Here is an 18,511-nt window from a genome sequence, read left to right on the forward strand (position 1 = left end):
CCTACAGTTCAGTCCTGGCAGAAAAACTACCTCTGACAGCACAAGAGCAGCTAACACGGTACCTCACCAAAACAGTGAATCCCTACAGCAATTGTTACGTATTACCCTCATAGAGGCTATGTTTCTATTTCATTGATTTTCGATTACTCCAAATGCGCACAAGAGAAAATAGGTGATATCATCATGTAGACACTTGTGACACACACCGCCGACTGTTGAACTCTTGCAGAATTCCCCAGGCTGCGCTTTCTCTTTCCTTGTTGCCCTGTGCTCATTGTTAAAGGCGGGTTGAAGAAAACCTGGATGTTCCCAATCTTCACGTGGTGCAGTGAACATTCGACAAAAGTAATGAGTAATGCCACCCTGCATTACTCAGTCGAAATGTAATGCATTACCATTACTACTCATTACTTGCTGGCAAAACGTAATTCATTACCATTACTCATTACTGAAAAGTAATGTATTACCGGTAATGCATTGATAAAGTAATGCATAATAATGATTATGCTAAGGTAATGCATTACTTTGTAATCCATTACTCCCCACCTCTGCTGCACCCTTCGCATTTAGTCTGTTTGTCGTCCAGAAGGCTATCACAGGCGCCAACCTGCCAATTTCATCCGGCAATCTCCCGATATCTGCAAAGTCTCGTGCTCGTTCCCACAGTTATACATCACGTCTTATTTTTTATCTTATGGGAAAGCTCCCGGGCGTGTTATCGGTGTTGTTATCAGGTCGGGGCGCGAAAAGGGAATTGTTCGCCTGAGATATGTCCTCCTCTCCCTGCCCAAATCTGTTCCTCCTCACGTAATCACGCACCACCCTGTAAGCTTAGCTTCCTTGCGTAGTCCTCTGCTATCAGGTCAAGCTGGGTTTCAGTGGGGGTGTCCCGGAATGCTGCTCTTGTGAAACAATTCCTCACATATTGGTCCTAAATTTGTAGAAATCCCCTATCTCGGATGCAACTGTCATTTCTCTTCATTGCTCTTCCGATCCTGCCTTCTCAGAGATTAGTGTGGTTCACCATACACTGGATGGGCACTGCCTTTCTCTACTCATGCTTTCGGATTTTTGTTCTGTTGAATAAATCTTCACTTGAGTTTGCAGCCATCACGCTGTCTACTGTGTTTGCCCCTCATCTATATTGACGTGCTATAAAGGTATAGCACATCAACATGCCGACAACCTACCAACTACCACCAAACAACCTTGCCTAGTCCTACTTTTGGATAGAAACTACACGATGTGGTAACATCCACATAAATAAAGTTTTAGTCGACGGAGATTTGCTGTTTTTGTACAACCTTCATTGAACATTTCTTTTGTCTCACTTAGCGTGCCTGAAGAAATGTTCTCATCTTCATCAAGATGACAGGTCATTGTTTGATCTGCAGCATTATTGTTCCTGTAATATTTTCACCAATAGAGAATACAAAAGTGAACAAATGGTAAAATATAACTAGCCTGTTAAATTCAAAAGCAAAAGACAAAACTGTTTCTACGTATCTCGTTTATTTTGTTGCAGGTTTTACAACTCTATCAAGTACGTCAAAACATTAGAGGGCAGGAAGTCCTACTCTGTTTCCTAAATCCCTGGACAATAAAAAAGAAATATATAGTTTGAGTTGTGACAAAACGTTGGTTCTGCTCTTATATTTCAATTAAATGTTACGATGCATTTGTAGTGTACACTGGAGCCAGTTTCAATTTGTAGGGCTGTCAAAAGTACTTTACAAAAGTACATCTGAATTAATTGACATTTGGAAACGTGGTCACTAAGAAGTATACTGAAGGTTATGAACACAGTTCAGCTGAATGACACTGGTGAACATTATCTTACTTACTCTTCACATGTACAGTTGAGACATGAGTATAGCCTACAAATGCATCTATGCTCACAGGTTACTTAACCCTCCAGGAACAAACTAGTAATTATAATATGCTGCGACAACAAAGAAAAAGCGATGAGAAAAACTTGCAGCAAGCACGAAATGAAAATATGCTGAAATCAACATTTCTATAAGTCTGCGCACTGTTGGGAAAGCATCCCTAATTGCATGCGTGACGCAGAACGAGATCCAGTGGAGTACTTTCTATTATATTTTCTCGGAGCACCCCATATCCTCCTTGTGAATGGAAGACAGGTGGTATAACGGGATTTCCTCCAGAAATAAGGGTTTTCCGTCCAGTTTGCCATTCAAGTTTGCCGCCTGAAGTTCGGAAAAATGCTATGCCATACTACCTAGAACATAAGAAAGGTGTTGCAGCCCTAACCTAACTTAATTTGTAACAAAAATGCAGCACTTTTTTTGTTTTGGAGATAACCGGACGCGTAATCAAATGGACGGTAACTGGACGCTTAATCAAACGGACGCTTGTTGGTGGCTGTCAACATCGTCGTAGCGCCGCCGCCTCTATAAATCCTCATCTATAAATTTATAGAGGAGGCGTTGGTCGTAGTGTCGAAATTTTCCCTTTTATTTAAAGTTAGATACAATGACAAAGTGAGAATACTTGTATCCTTAAATCGTCCGCCTGAATTGTGGAAAAATGCTATGCCACACTTATTTTAACCTCATTCTAGAACATAAGAAAGGTGTTGCGGTGCTAACCTAATTTGTAACAAAAATGCATCACGTTTTTATTTTGGTGCTAATGGGGCCGTTAACAAAATGGATGCTTATCATGTGGTCTGGTCTACAGGATAGTCACTGCATTAGTACCACGTGTTTGCTGCTTAGTAGAAAGTAGCTTTGCATTGTCAGTAAGAACTACACATTGAAACTGCCCATTTTCTTTAAGGGGACCAAGCAAAAATGGAGAAGTTACGGACGCAATTAGCAGGACAAGAAAGTGGTTGTGTCGACCACGTCGAACAGGGGAGTTCTGACCATGCCGAAGTTGAGCGTTCCGGCCACGCCGCGGAGGATTCAGGGGACAGCTTTGCCGCCAGTCAGAAAAAGGTTAAGGCTGTTGATTTGTACTACACACAGTGAAAATGTATTCATTTTGCACTGCACATACATATTTGCTTTTTCTTCTTCTTTTACTGTATGTGTGAACTGTACAGCTTGCAGCTCATGATCATTGTTGTCTCAAGACTTAAACCCGTCAACTCATTTTGGGACACAATGCATACCCACATCAAACTTGTCCAGTGAAGTGGAGGATAGCTGACACTTTCCTTATATAGAAGTTGTTGCTGGCACAGATATTTTCCTTCACCTGTCCCGGTCTTCCCGTCCATTTTAGTCCAAGTGCCATAGTCATATTCCAAGCACCATTCAGTTGAATCCAGGTGCCATCTGAATTAATCCATAGCTGTTTTAAGAACTATAACTGTATTCTCACTGCAGGAACGTCATCGCAGAACGGTCTGGTGGAAGGAAAATTTAAAAACAGAAGCAAAACTACAGGTGAAATGATGTTCTGCCACGTCTTATGCTGAGCATTCGCAGTTTGCCTAGGCATTGGAAGTTAAGGCAGAAGCAGAGGGAACGACACCATTGGTGCTGTGGTCTGCTACAGAATCTCCCGACTGAGCTGCAGCACATTCCGCATGGTTACAATAGCACGAAAAGATGTAAATGGCGAATATCCTTTGACTGGGCTGTTTGATATTGCGTGCGGTTAGGAGACTGCATGAAGACATGAAGCACGTAACAGACAACACAATTGGTTATGTCGTCTGCTGCGGAATATTTTGTTACTCAGCTGCAGGTCATGTGTTTCTGTGCTGTTCTAACAGCAGGAAATATGCTATAGCTGAGTCACAAGATATTCCGCAGCAGATGGCAGGAAATGCTATCTGCTACATACGTCACCTCTTTCCGTGCTCTTCTAATCGTTGGTAATATCCTGCAGCTCAGTCACATGATATTCTTTCGCACATGACAAGGCAAATGGTATTGCGTACTATGTCCATAATGTGTGTTTGCACTCTGCTAACCGAATCGTGCAGATCAGATACAGGATACTCCTTAGCAGACGACATGGCCAATGGCGTCGTGTGCTATACTTTCGCTCCGACTCCCGATATATCGGTGCCGTGCAAATGCTCAACAAAGGACGCAGCAGGGCTTCAGTCCCGTTAGCTGAATTGTACTTTTCCTTCCACTACCCGTGTATTCACACAAGCGATGTTTCCTGCAGAAGCGGAAGACACGAAAAACGTCATAGCTTTTTGAGTGTGAGCGCTCAATGTCCAGTGTCAACGGACACTGCTAACCGTGGAACTATCCTGCAACACAGCCATAAGATATTCTTTAGCAGATGACAGGAAAGATGCTGATGGTGTTGTCTGCTACGTGCGCAGTTCCACACTGTGTGAATGCTGAACATAACATAGGATGGAGCTTCGTCTCTATGAGCTGTCAGCTTTTTCTTCTTCAGACATATGTCGGCACAGTTCCCTTAGAAGTCGGCCCAGGACGTACATTCCCCCAGGGCGTGAGTCGTGACGTTGCCGACATACGTGAGGCCGACAACGGCAAGCCCTATCACCACCACCACCAGCTTTTTCTTCCACTAGAACCTTCCGCGAGGATGTCACTCGTCTGTATACATAGTACATGTCTGTAGAACATTCTACGGTGATGTCACTCACTCTGATACAGGATCAGATTGCCGTAAAACACCATATATTGATTCAGATTAATTCAGATTCAATTTAACAGCACCTGGAGTACTTTAGATGTCACTTGGACTAATATGGATGGGAAAACTGTAATCTTTGCACAGGTGTTAGGCCCTAATTTGGTATTTTGAATTTCATATAGAGGGCACCCTGCTGCTCGCACAAGAAGGAAGTTAAGCGCCTCAAGAAGGACAATGCCCTTCTGGAGGCCCGTCTTGGAGAGTCTGAAAACCTGGACGGTGAATATGGTGCAAAATGAGCCAATGACTTGACATAATGTGCTAGCCCAAGTGTTTTTTGGATGCACAGGTTAACCAATCAATACATATAACATGGCTGAAATGTACATTGCAGCATGACCACAATATTCCTTTTCCCTTTTGATGCAGCCGCGTCCAAACTAGTCAAAAAGCTAGATCGGCTCCTAAGCAAGGTGCAGGTGCATGGAGATGCTTCACTATCCGGTGAGGTGAGTATACCTTTTTTTATTAGGCACAACTCTCGGCTATTGCTTTCAGTATTACTGTGGGATGGCCGCACCTGCGATTCCTTGTGTGGTGTGGGGAGTTGTACGTTTTTTTTCTCTCTTCTCATTGTGTTTTTTGTTTGTATGTTTTGTTTTCACAGTGGTGTGGGCCAACGGTGACATCCTAGCTTAAAAAGTCTCAGGGTGTGGGTTGGATTCCCACCGCTGGCTACCCTTTTCGATTCCTGCTTTCTGTTAATTGGATTACTGTTCCTCACGTCAGCAACCACCACTTGGCAGTTGTCATTCATACTTTGTTTGGTATGTTTTCTTTTCATCTTTTTCATGTTCCGTGAAGATACTGGCTAGCACAGTACAGCTCGCAGTTATTACAGAGTGATAATTGGTTGTCACTGTACAGGGAAAACGTCACTGATCTATCTAGAAGGCACTTGGTAGAAATGGCATTTCATATCCCAATGGTTGGGTTACCCGGCTTCACTCTTGTCTCTTTTCTTCTTTTTTCCTTGTGCGTGTGCCTGAGATAGTTGAACGTTTGGGAGCAATGCACTCATATTCAGGTACATACAGGGTATGAGGCTCAGACAACATTGGTAGGCTATACCGGAGGAACTGTTCTTTGTGCTCTCTGCCCTGTGATTGACAGTACGCGCTGGTTTCAGACACCTGGTGCTTAATTTCTGTTCACGCCCATTTATGTTTGATCTTTCAGGAGGACCTAGGAAATGGTGTCCTCATCAACAGGGATGTCCTTGGCCGTCTGCACAGTACATTTAAGAATTATGCATGCAAATACGCACGCAATCTCACTCGTGCCCTATTTCATACTGAGGAATTGAAGAATAGGTCGCTGTATGGAAGGAAGTCTAATGTAAAGAAGGAAGCAGAAGTCAAGCTCGCACTAGACGGCACACGGCTAGAGGCTATACTGAGTAGGTACCCTCTTTTATTCGTATTTGTAGGGAATGAAGTGTAGTTCACACGTACAGGGTATGCATTCCAGGAAACATGTCATCGAGTTATATTTCAATACGCCACCGAGAACCACGCAGTGAACAGCATTTGTCCTTCCTTGGTTTTTGGCACCTGCTGATGTGAATCTCATCTAACTTAAGTTTTATTATGCTAATTGTTACAAATTTGAAAATTTGTCAATTAAAGGCCGTTTCTTTTATCCCGCCAGTCTATTACTGTCTATTAAGTGCATGCCGAATTTACTGAAGTTTATGACAGGGACATTGAGCAACTATCCCATCAGAAAAAATAGCAAACATCGTGCTTTTCAGAGCCCCCAGAGTGTAGTGCTCGGCAACTTTTTGCGTTCATGCAGTCGGACAATAGGACGCTGTCTTACGCCAGCCCACAAAGAGATAGTAGGTGTGACTGTTGTTCAAACTGGGGAAGAGAAAGCAGTATTCCAGCAGAATCCAGATGCAATAAGCTATTGCTGTTTCATTCGTTTCTACTGTCCCTCTGTGGGCTGGGTGTAGCAACTTCCTTTTGTCTAGCTGACAACGAAGGCACACCAAAACTTGGCCAGCATTATGCTCTCGGTGCACTAAAAAGCATGTTAATTGCTTATTTTTTTCGGTGGGACAGCTCCTCAATATCTGTGTCAATTAGCATGACTTGAGTCAATTCAGTACGTGCTTCGCATTGGTGAGGTAAAAAAGCGACCTTTCCTTGACAAATTTTCGTGTTTACTTCATAATATACATGAAGCACATACATAATTAGCATAATAAAACTCGAGTTAGTTTACATTTACATAAGGAGGAGAAAGGATGTAGCACAAACATTCTGCTGACCATGTGATTCTAGGTGGCATATTTTATTAGTAATTGAATGGGGTGTTTTGTGGAACATCTTGCATAAGGTAGAGCAATGTTAAGTGCTTACTGTACCATGACCCCCAGTGCTGAAACTGGCTGGTAACAATCATCATTGCCAGCTATCATGCTGGCTTGGCACATGCAGATATGGTGGAGTAATGGCCTTTGGACGAACCGGATTGAGCTTTGTAAAATCCCAATTGCTTTGTTCAGCTTTCTACTGGCTAAACTGATTTAAATGGACATGCTTCCTGTACAGCGTTGTTCATAGTGTTGTGGGTCCGCAGCCTTCAGCCACTTACTACTGGGAATTACAGCCTTGTGACTCCATGTTGTTAAGTGGTTTTTGTTTGTTCCAGACTACACGTCCAGTAAGTATGGGGCATCAGTTGCTGCTATAAAGAGGAGCTTCGCCCCTATGCTGCTTGAGCAGAGTGACTCACAACAGTGATTTTGTACATAAAATGTAAATAAATCTGAGTGTGTTTTACTTTACAACCTCATCACTGTTGCATGTTCCTCAGGGCTATGCAGTCAAACACCAAGCATCACAAATAAAGACAACGTATACGTGCCGTATATACATCGAACAAGAAATGTATAGAACTCGGACAGCTACTCAATACAATCTCTATACAGTTTCTTTACAGTTCCTAACTGCTTTGCATAGGATTTGTACCCACCCGCCTGTATCCAGATTCTATAGAAACTAGTCACCAATTATCTACAAAAAATATATTCAGAGTACATAAAAACTCTAAAGTATTCCTATAGAAATTCAATCTGCTTTATCTAGGCATTTCTATACGACTCCTATAGGATCTAGTTAAATATTTTTGTAAGGGTATGTGCTTCTTCTGGGCAGCCTTCTGATTGCTGGTGGCAAATTTAAAGGGAAATTTATGAAATGGAATATAGCCATATGTGCGTGAAAGCCACTCCAAGTCTGTGGATACTAAGAAGGAAATTTCGCTATTGTACAAAAAATATTAATGGCATATAAAACATTAAATCAACCTGGTTTAGAGTATGCATCTGCAAACTGGGATCTCTGTACATCCACGCTATCTGAAAAAAAAAAAAAAATAGAAAAAGTGCAAAGGTCTACTGCCCTGCTTATCTTGTCCAAGTTTCGAAGGTCTTATTCGGTTAAAATGTATGTTGTGACAAATAAATTTAGATTGGGTTGCACACAGGCGCAAAGTAAATAAACTGAAACTGAATACGTAGTCAGTTAAACCCAAACTTTAGGAATACATTGTTAAATTTTGCACACGTTCGACGCGAATTAATTCTCCAAAACCGTCATTTATTTATTTATCAAAAATGTTTATTATTTGAGATCAATTATTACTTAATGAATAATAAAAACAATTATTAATTATTATTATTATTAATTATTGACAATTATTAACCCCGACAAGAGGGTCGGGGTTCGTTAGCGAACCACGTGGTACTCACGGCCCTTCTCCTGTACCAAGTCAGCTTCCGAAAAGATTCTCCCGTCTCGGGCGTGTCAGAAACTGCGGTCGAGACCGGAACTGAGCCGTGGCTGACAACCGCAAAAGAGTACGTTTATTTTTTCTCGCCGAACCCGACCGGAACCGTGAACATTTTTTCTTTCCCCTTGTACGAACCGGAACTGAACAACAAAAATATTATTCGGTAACCGGTTCACCAGATGGTAAAATTGCCTAGTTGGGAATCTTGCCGAATTCAAAGAGCAGACAGATTGATAAACCAAGAAGTGGTGTGTCCATGCACCTCCTACAGCATCACCTTCGAAAGGTTCACGACATCCCGTACATTTGGAGACCCGACGTGGAAAAATAATAAGTAGAATTTAAATAAAGATGCGCTACACTTTGCATTGTTGGCTCGACTACTTGCATTCATTCAGCGTCGCAGAGTGAAGGCGACGTAAATTTTAATAGTTCACAGAGTGACGTCCGCAGGCAACGCGGACCTCAAGCGACTACGGGAAAGAAGTTGGCGTGACCTGACCCAGACTACGGAGGAAGGAAACACAAGTGCGGCGCCCTCTTTTCAACAGGGAGCAATGTGTCGGCCTGTGCATGGGACTCTGCGATTGCCTATCGACCACGTGGCCACTTTTTGCTCTCTTCTTGTTCTTTCTTTTTTTTCTTCTTTAGAAATGAACGATAACCTTTTCCAATGGAGTTCAATGGCCTGTACGTCAGTTCCCAGTGGAAACCGGGAGGTAGCCGGCTTCGAATCCCGATGCCGACTGTGCTGTCTGGGGTTTTTCCTTGGGTTTCGTCGGACGCTTTCAGACATATGTCGGCACAGTTCCAGGACGCACGTTCCCCAGGGCGAGCCGGCAATGTCGAGCCCTTTGACCGTCACTTTTCGGTGCAGTAAAAGACTTTCTGCTGTGAGCTGCATCATTCTTTGTATCTATGAGCTGTAGAGGAGAGGGAGAAAGAAGGAAGAAGCCATCGCAGGAACCTGATTCTGAGTCGCATGAGTTTCAATATTCGAGATGGCCATTTTCTCGGCTTCTGTTACCCTCTTCGCTATGAAACTTTCAATGCAGGTTCACATTAGGTGCAAATAACTGTGTTTTTCTTTAATTTGCATAACCTGGGATGACCTGGGATAAGGTGCGGTACAGGTTTCCAAAATATCTGACTGCTCGTTACGTGAGAACGTAGAGACGCAGTGCGCTGGAAGCTCTTGAAGGTTCTAAGGTTTTATACTCGACTATCCTTGTCACACAGCAGGGAATTGGTAAAACGTCGTCGCGGGCGGGACGAGTTCGACGTTGAAGGATTGGCAAATTAAGAACCGCTTGTACACAGGAAAGAAAATGTACAAGGAAGGAGCCACAACCGGTACAAATGAGTATCTGTATCCAAAGTAAAATATTATAAACAAGATGACGGGCATGGTGTTTCTTAACTCATAAAATAACGTTCAGCTCAGTAAACAAGATCTGTACGGATAGACAAGGAAATGCTGTAAAAAAGAGGTGCTGTAAATAGTGCTGGCAAGCTGGTGTATTACTGCGCACTAAACCCGTGACAACGAGTACAGACAAATTCTGGTTACACAGCAACAAGTTTAATATGTATAAAGAAAATTTATTACATTAACTTGATGACATGTTCAGTGTAAGCAATAAATAACGGCGGTATATACAAAGAAACCAGTTATGACACACAATGAATAACAGAGGTAGATAAAAAGAGACAACAAGTTTAACAAGAGATAACAAGTTTAATGGACAGCAGACCTTATGGCAGACCTACTGGCACAATTCCCTCGTGTGGGCTATTTCAATTCACTCCCTGAAGAGGCTTCGCAAGGATTGCTTCCTCTTCGCAAAGAATAGGAGCTTCGGGGTAATATGTTCCATAACGATACCCCCACCCCCCACCCCTCAGGGGAATATGAATTGGCAATTGTTGCATTCGCGGCCGTGTCCAACAAGTTCCGTAGAGATACAGGCTCATCTCAATCCTCAGCTCTACAAGCAGTGGTGTAGCCACGGGGGCTAGGGGGTGCTGGTGCCCCTACCTGGCCCTGCTAACCCACGCAAATCGGGCAAATAGAAAACAACTAATATATATTGGGGGGGGGGGGGGTCCAGCGTGACGATCGCAAAACTTCTTGCCGCTACCGGCCTCTATCGAGGCAGCATACTTGACTACTTTCGAAACAATAAGCTTTCTAGCTACTTCAAATATTCTGTATTTTCACCTTTCGTCTTGCTCTGTGCACCAGGGTGAGTGTGTGGGCTTACCAAGAATGGCGCAGATTGGGTTCTTGCATCGAGGTCCGCCCCCTACCTTGGTGGTCTAGCTACGCCACTGCCTACAACTTTGCCCTAGAATCACTAAATAGGGAACAGAGTAACGACACTAATCACGCATCTTGGGTCCAGCGTCGCCCAGCAATGGGACTCCAACCCCCCTGGTGGAGAACAGCGCACAGTCGAGCCAGCTCGCACCTCAGGAAAGCGGTTTTGGATGGAGGGGACTCAACATGAATGGAGCGTTCTCGGAAGGAGAGACCACATGACAGGATCGCCTAATCGAGGACGGCGGTCTGGGGGCGGAAAAGGAATGCCATACTCTGTTCCCTATTTAGGGAATCTAGTTTGCCCTAAAAAGCACATGCCACTCTCCAAAAATGGGGACACAAGATACAATGGATTTGCAGCAGGAAGCGAGTGGGTTACGGTGATTGATATTTGCCTCTGAATGCAGACGGAAAAGGTATGGGGAAAGTCGGTTTATCTTGAGAACAACAGCGAGTGGTACTGTATGATGATGTGGAATGGCAACAGTCCCAGTGACAGCTTCCTCGTTACCAACACGCTCGAGAGAAGAATAGGACGGAAGAACGCTGTGCATTAAAATGGGAGTCGCACCTGCAGTCTGAACACGTAGTAGGAGCGCCACTTTCCCCCACCTTCCGGCACTCCTGCGATAAAACGCAGACAGATTTTTCTTTTAGCTGCAGCTGCTCACGTGACAAGATCCAGACACAGAAGAGCAATAAAGCTTCTTAAGCTTATTAATAAAAGTTCTCGTAGTGTGCAACAGGATCTTTGATCTGGATGCCCTCTAGGAATCGATCAACTACCTCACAGAGACTGTAAAAGAATGAGCAAGGTCGACGTCAATGTGTGACTCAATGGGAGTGGCGATTGGTTTGCTCCATCACGTGAGTAATCGAGGAAAGTGATCGGGCAGCACTTCCAAGGTCCCTCTGCTCTACTAGAGCTCGACTGTTAATGCAGTAGCATTAGTGAGCCGACTTGAGAGAAATTCGTGTGTCTCTGCGCCGGAAACTCAGCTGACGATGCCGACAGCGTCACGGAAACCTACTCATTATAGTTCATGGTTCTTGTAACAAAAAAGAAAAAAAAGTGAGTAGTGGCATATGGCACTTACTCCTCCTGCGAATTAAGCTCCCCTAAAGCCCTCCCCCCTCTCAAGCACCGTAAAAGGATTTCCAAGAGGAACGGTGAACGGTTACACTGCTGTACGATCTTTGAACTCATGCGCTTATTTATTTCCCCCTAGGCCGTAAGGCAATACAGAGGGACCCGAACGTCTGTCCTATTTTTCGAACGGAGGCTGCGAACAAGTGGCCACTCGCGGAGCCCAGGGCTCCCTGTCCTATTCGTTTCGGTCTGGATCTGTCTGCTAACGTCGTAATGTCGTCCTTCGGGTACAGATGTATTCACAGATAGTGGCCTCACGCGTGTGGTATAACGAATCGTGTCCAATCAAGGAAAGGGCCCCAGTCAGACAGGACATTAGTAGCAGTTGCATTCGAGGAGTGTTGCAATGTACATCAAAGTGCTGCGAATTCGTTGCATCAATAAGAATTATTTAATGAGTGATTGTGCAGGTGCTCTTTGGAGCAATATACAGGGTGTCCCCGAAAACGTGTCATTGAATTATAATAAAAAAGTACAACACCTAGAGCCATGCGGTCAACGGCATTTGTTCTTGCCGGGTTTTTCTACCTCCTGATGTGCATGTCACGTAACCTAAGTTTAATTATGTAAATTTTTGGGAGCTTAAGTTTGAAATTTGCCAAGTAAATGTCACTTTTTACCCTACCAACGTGAAGAACGTGTCTCATTTACTCAAATTAATGATAATTGACAGGGATATCCAGGAGCTATCACATCGGTAGCAATCATCATGCCGAACATCATGCTCTACAATGTTCCGGCAGGATAGCGCAAAGTGAATTTTTCAGTGGAATCTTTGTCGGTTCGACGAAAGGATTTTAGAAACCCAGCTCAACCGCGGCATCGCAGAAAAAGATACCACAGGCATGGCTTATCGCGTCCAACTTTCGCTAGAGTAGTACAGCTTGGGACAAAAGTTTACGGAACACGGCACTGGCACATTTCTTCATCGGAGCGGCCCCCTGTTAGATATTACGAAGAGATCGAACAAGGAACGGGTGACCGGATATTCTGTTAATCTCTCAGTATGTGTGTTTGCTCCTTTTGGGTGCTATTGTGTCGTTCCAACAGCGAAATGCGACACCCCCGTGTTCCGTAAACTTTTGTCCCAAGCTGCACTTGCCGTCTCCTAATTTTTGGAACTGCTTCTTTTTCTACTATCACTCTGTGGGCTGGCTTTAGAACCTCCTTTCGTCGGAGTGTGAGCGAATGCGCTCAAAAAGCCATCGCATGTTATAGCCCGGTGCTCGGAAAAAGACGCTGTTGGACTATTTTTTTCGATGGGATAGCTCATGAACATCACTGTCAATTGTCATGAATTTGTGTGAATTCTGCTCGCGCTTTATATTGGTGGGGTAAAAAAGTGACCTTCACTTGGCAAATTTCCGAGTTCAGTTTGCAAATATTTACATAATTAAACTTACAATATATGACAATCACATGAGGTGGTGGCAAAATCCGAATAAAACAAAAGCCGTTAACCGCATGATTCTAGGTGGAGTAGTTTATTATTATTATTATTATTATTATTATTATTATTATTATTATTATTATTATTATTATTATTATTATTATTATTATTATTATTATTATTATTATTATTATTATTATTATTATTATTATTATTATTATTATTATTATTATTATTATTATTATTATTATTATTATTATTATTATTATTATTATTATTATTATTATTATTATTATTATTATTATTATTATTATTATTATTATTATTATTATTATTATTATTATTATTATTATTATTATTATTATTATTATTATTATTATTATTATTATTATTATTATTATTATTATTATTATTATTATTATTATTATTATTATTATTATTATTATTATTATTATTATTATTATTATTATTATTATTATTATTATTATTATTATTATTATTATTATTATTATTATTATTATTATTATTATTATTATTATTATTATTATTATTATTATTATTATTATTATTATTATTATTATTATTATTATTATTATTATTATTATTATTATTATTATTATTATTATTATTATTTCGTTTTTGGAAACACATGCGTCTTTCCAAAAACGAAAACAGTCTATGCGCTTTAAACACTAACGATGGGGTATCTTCTAACCCAACCTCGATGTCTCAGCTCTTCGCTACACATTTTTCTTCAATATATAAATGCGGTAATGCACAGCCAATTGCGAATTCGAGCTCCGTGTCGAACGCATCTTATCACCTTCCTTGTATAGCAGTGTCCCACGAGGAGGTCATCGCAGCTATTCGGAAGCTAAAACCTACTTTGACCCCAGGGGCCGACAAAATTCCTGCAGTATTCGTTAAGGCCTACGGTGACCTCCTTGCACCCGTCCTCCTTCATGTATTCAACCTGTCTCTACGTGACTCTGTGTTCCCCACCTGTTGGAAAACTTCGGTTGTAGTACCAGTCCACAAGTCTGGCGATCCTTTAAATGTGTCAAACTATCGTCCTGTCAGTCTACTGTGCGCGTTCTCAAAAGTGTTTGAGCAGGTAATCTATGATCGCACGTTTTCTTTTCTCAAGTCGCAGATATGTGAACAACAACATGGTTTTATGCCAGGCAGATCCACTGTCACCAATCTTGTATCGTTTATGTCCGTTGTGGCTCCTTGCGTCTCAGCACGAGGACAAGTAGATTCAATTTATTTCGACATTTCAAAAGCATTTGACATGATGGACCATAGTATTTTACTTCACAAACTTCATATGACTGGTCTCGGAAACGCCCTCATTGCTTTCTTCCTTTCGTTTCTGAGTAGCAGATGCTGTATCGTAAAGGTGCACGGTGCCTTTTCTTCTCCTTACTTTCCTCCTTCAGGTGTTCCTCAAGGCTCAATTTTGGGGCCGCTTCTTTTCAATGTCTTTATCAATGACTTAGCTGGGCATATTCGTCATTCTCATGTTCTTCAGTACGCCGATGACGTGAAAATATTTAAAGTTATCCACGACCCAAATGACGTTCATAAGCTACAAACTGACGTTTCCTCTGTGGTTGAATGGTGCTCTAAAAATGGGATGACTATTAATCCATTGAAGACGAAACATGTGACTTACTCAAGAAAAACTAACATAATATGCAATACATACATGTGTTCTGATGCCATCAAGCGTGTCGATGTACTGAAGGATTTGGGGGTCGTTTTCGACTCCCAGCTGCGTTTTCATGATCATGTCTCTGACGTTCGGTCTTCAGCTCTCAAAATTCTTGGCTTGCTCACATATACATGCAAAATCTTTTCCACACACTCTGTATTTCTTCACCTGTATCGTTCCTTAATTTTACCGCGACTAGAATACGCGTCTCCAGTGTGGAACTCTCTTTCCTGCACTGACTCGTCACGGATTGAATCTGTCCAGAAGAAATTTCTACGCATTGTACATAGCGTATTCTTAAGAAAAAGCCCTCACTTTAGAATGTATGTGTATACTGAGATAATGTCATTTCTTAACCTCCAACCACTCTCAACGCGACGCCGTTTTCATGATATTATGCTCTGTTATAAGATCTTACACAGTTTTCTCGATACACCATCTCTATTACATCAGCTTCATATCGCCGTACCTGTCAATGTAACCCGACACACGAATATATTGTACTTATCCCATCATATGCCTGCAAATCCGATCGTACGTATTCAACAAATGACAAACGTAATTCACCCCTCTGTTGATATCTTTACCTCCCATTCAAACGTTTTTAAAACTCTCCTCTTGCGTTCACTCACTAACACATGAAGTTGTACAGTTTTTTTCCCCTTTTAGTACTATGTACTGTATATCTCCATGTCTGTATTATATGTATCACTGTGAATGTCTTCCCGTTACGCTCCTCTTCCTGAATATGTTATGTTATGTTTCGCCTAATCTGTATATGTATGTATATATATATGTGTGTATATATTTGTAAATACTATATTGTCTGCGTGCGCCAACACCAAGGCTTCGGCTGTTCTTGGGCACATTAATAAAGTTATTATTATTATTATTATTATTATTATTATTATTATTATTATTATTATTATTATTATTATTATTATTATGACATGATGGACCATACTATTTTACTTCACAAACTTCATATGACTGATCTCGGAAACGCCCTCATTGCTTTCTTCCTTTCGTTTCTGAGTAACAGATGCTGTGTCGTAAAGGTGCACGGTGCCTTTTCTTCTCCTTACTTTCCCCCTTCAGGTGTTCCTCAAGGCTCAATTCTGGGGTCGCTCCTTTTCAATGTATTTATTAATGATTTAGCTGGGCACATTCGTCATTCTCATGCATGTTCTTCAGTACGCCGATGACGTGAAGATATTTAAAGTTATCCACGACCCAAATGACGTTCATAAGGTACAAACTGACGTTTCTTCTGTAATTGAATGGTGCTCTAAAAATGGGATGACTATTAATCCATTGAAGACGAAACATGTGACTTACTCAAGAAAAACTAACATAATATGCAATACATACATGTGTTCCGATGCCACCAAGCGTGTCGATGTACTGAAGGGTTTGGGGGTAATTTTCGACTCCCAGCTGCGTTTTCATGATCATGTCTCTTACGTTCGGTCTTCAGCTCTCAAAATTCTTGGCTTGCTCACATATACATGCAAAATCTTTTCCACACACTCTGTATTTCTTCACCTGTATCGTTCCTTAATTTTACCGCGGCTGGAATACGCGTCTCCAGTGTGGAACTCTCTTTCCTGCACTGAGTCGTCACGGATTGAATCTGTCCAGAAGAAATTTCTACACATTGTACATAGCGTATTCTTAAGAAAAAGCCCTCACTTTAGAATGTATGTCTATACTGAGATAATGTCATTTCTTAACCTCCAACCACTCTCAACGCGACGCCGTTTTCATGATATTATGCTCTGTTATAAGATCTTACACAGTTTTCTCGATACACCATCTCTATTACATCAGCTTCATATTGCCGTACCTGTCAATGTAACCCGACACACGAATATATTATACTTATCCCACCATATGCCTGCAAATCCGATCGTACGTATTCAACAAATGACGAACGCAATTCACCCTTCTGTTGATATCTTTAACTCCCATTCAAACATTTTTAAAACTCCTCTTGCGTTCACTCAGTAACATGTGAAGCTGTACAGTTTTTTTTTCCCCCTTTTAGTACTATGTACTGTATATCTCCAAGTCTGTATTGTATGTATCACTGTGAATATCTTCCAGTTACGCTCCTCTTCCTGAATATGTTATGTTTCGTCTAACTTGTATATGTGTGTATATATATGTGTGTGTATATATATTTGTAAATACTGTATTGTCTGCGTGCGCCAACACCAAGGCTTCGGCTGTTCTTGGGCACATTAATAAATGTATTATTATTATTATTATTATTATTATTATTATTATTATTATTATTATTATTATTATTATTATTCAATGGCACTTTGGTGGGACACCCTCTATGCATTTGGCGTTACGCATTCGTTGCTGCCAGTGGTGGATCCAAGGGAATCCTACAATGTCGGTTTATACACTGCGGTTCTTCACCAGCACTATGTGCATAGGAAAAAAAAGAAAACGTTCCTCCCCCAAATATATTCCGCGGCACCCACTCTTTTCCTAATATTTAAAAGATGGAGGGACTTTAACGAGGATCCCTCTTGTTTTGCTGTCTTCCTTTAGCCGAAAAGTCCCCAATTAAACGGTTCATTATTGTATTGTAAGTAATTGGTCATCATCCACTTACATACGCTCTTCTAGGGATTTCCGCGTGGCCGTAGAACTGAACCGCAAAAACAGAATCTGTGCTGGACTCTTTAGCGTGTTGATAAAATTTTGTAAAGGTAGAAAATAAACGCCTTCTACGATTTTGTTGAAAATAAGCCCGATGAACTGTCCGCAACTGGTACGTATGTGATCTACCGATTGAGAAACACAAGTATTGGCCATTCAAATCAAGTAAAGTTTGCAACAATGAGGATATACTCTATGGCTTCCGCTTTTGAGGGGGGGGGGGGGCATGACTTGTTTAGTTTCGGTATTCGCAATTCGGTATTTCAGCGCGTTTATTGCTTTCTCTTCCTCTGATTTTGTACACTTTTACTTCTCATGGCCTATAGTAGGTACCGTTTTTATCCTTGTAAATTGCAGTACGTTGCGTCGCTAACTTCACTTTACCTCAAAAGATCATTTCAATCACTAAGTTTTCCCGTATATCAATCACCCACTAAGACTGACCAGCTTTTCAATGATGTCCATTCCGGCAGAAGAATCAGAGCAGGAGCTTACTTTGACCAGAGGCGTGCTTCAAATGGCGATGAACGGTTAACGACAATCATTGTTTACAGTTTTGTTCCACTGTGCGGGGTCGTCCTTGGAACAGAAGCGACGCAGTTTCGCTCAAGGCGAAGTCGCTGTTTCGTAACCTGATCTATGTATACTGCGCCGACCGATGTTGCTCGGTATCGTATTCCTCTGGCATGGAAGCCAAATACGTAGTACCACGCGATGAGATTCAGCTGAGATTGTGCGAAACAGTGTTGCGGATTTAAATCCGGACTTAAATCCATCAAAGGGCTCGTGGATTTGATT

General features: G+C 41.6%; 1 protein-coding gene and 1 long non-coding RNA gene across 2 annotated transcripts in view; one reads left to right on the forward strand and one right to left on the reverse strand.

The window, feature by feature from the left end:
• LOC135379032 (caspase-3-like) overlaps nucleotides 1-18,301 on the reverse strand; it is a 179,280-nt gene extending 160,979 nt beyond the window's left edge. Inside the window, exon 1 of the mRNA XM_064612279.1 lies at nucleotides 18,209-18,301. Within this exon, the coding sequence (XP_064468349.1) occupies nucleotides 18,209-18,258 (50 nt within the window). The 5' untranslated portion in view covers nucleotides 18,259-18,301. The remainder of the gene's footprint in view (nucleotides 1-18,208) is intronic.
• Nucleotides 5,025-6,050, forward strand: LOC135376121 (uncharacterized). Its single transcript, XR_010417550.1, has 3 exons — nucleotides 5,025-5,105; nucleotides 5,264-5,423; nucleotides 5,836-6,050. It is a non-coding gene; the product is annotated as an uncharacterized LOC135376121 (long non-coding RNA).
• Nucleotides 18,302-18,511: the final 210 nt, after the last annotated feature.

Source organism: Ornithodoros turicata, chromosome 1 (genome assembly GCF_037126465.1).
Source record: "Ornithodoros turicata isolate Travis chromosome 1, ASM3712646v1, whole genome shotgun sequence".
Taxonomy (NCBI): domain Eukaryota; kingdom Metazoa; phylum Arthropoda; class Arachnida; order Ixodida; family Argasidae; genus Ornithodoros; species Ornithodoros turicata.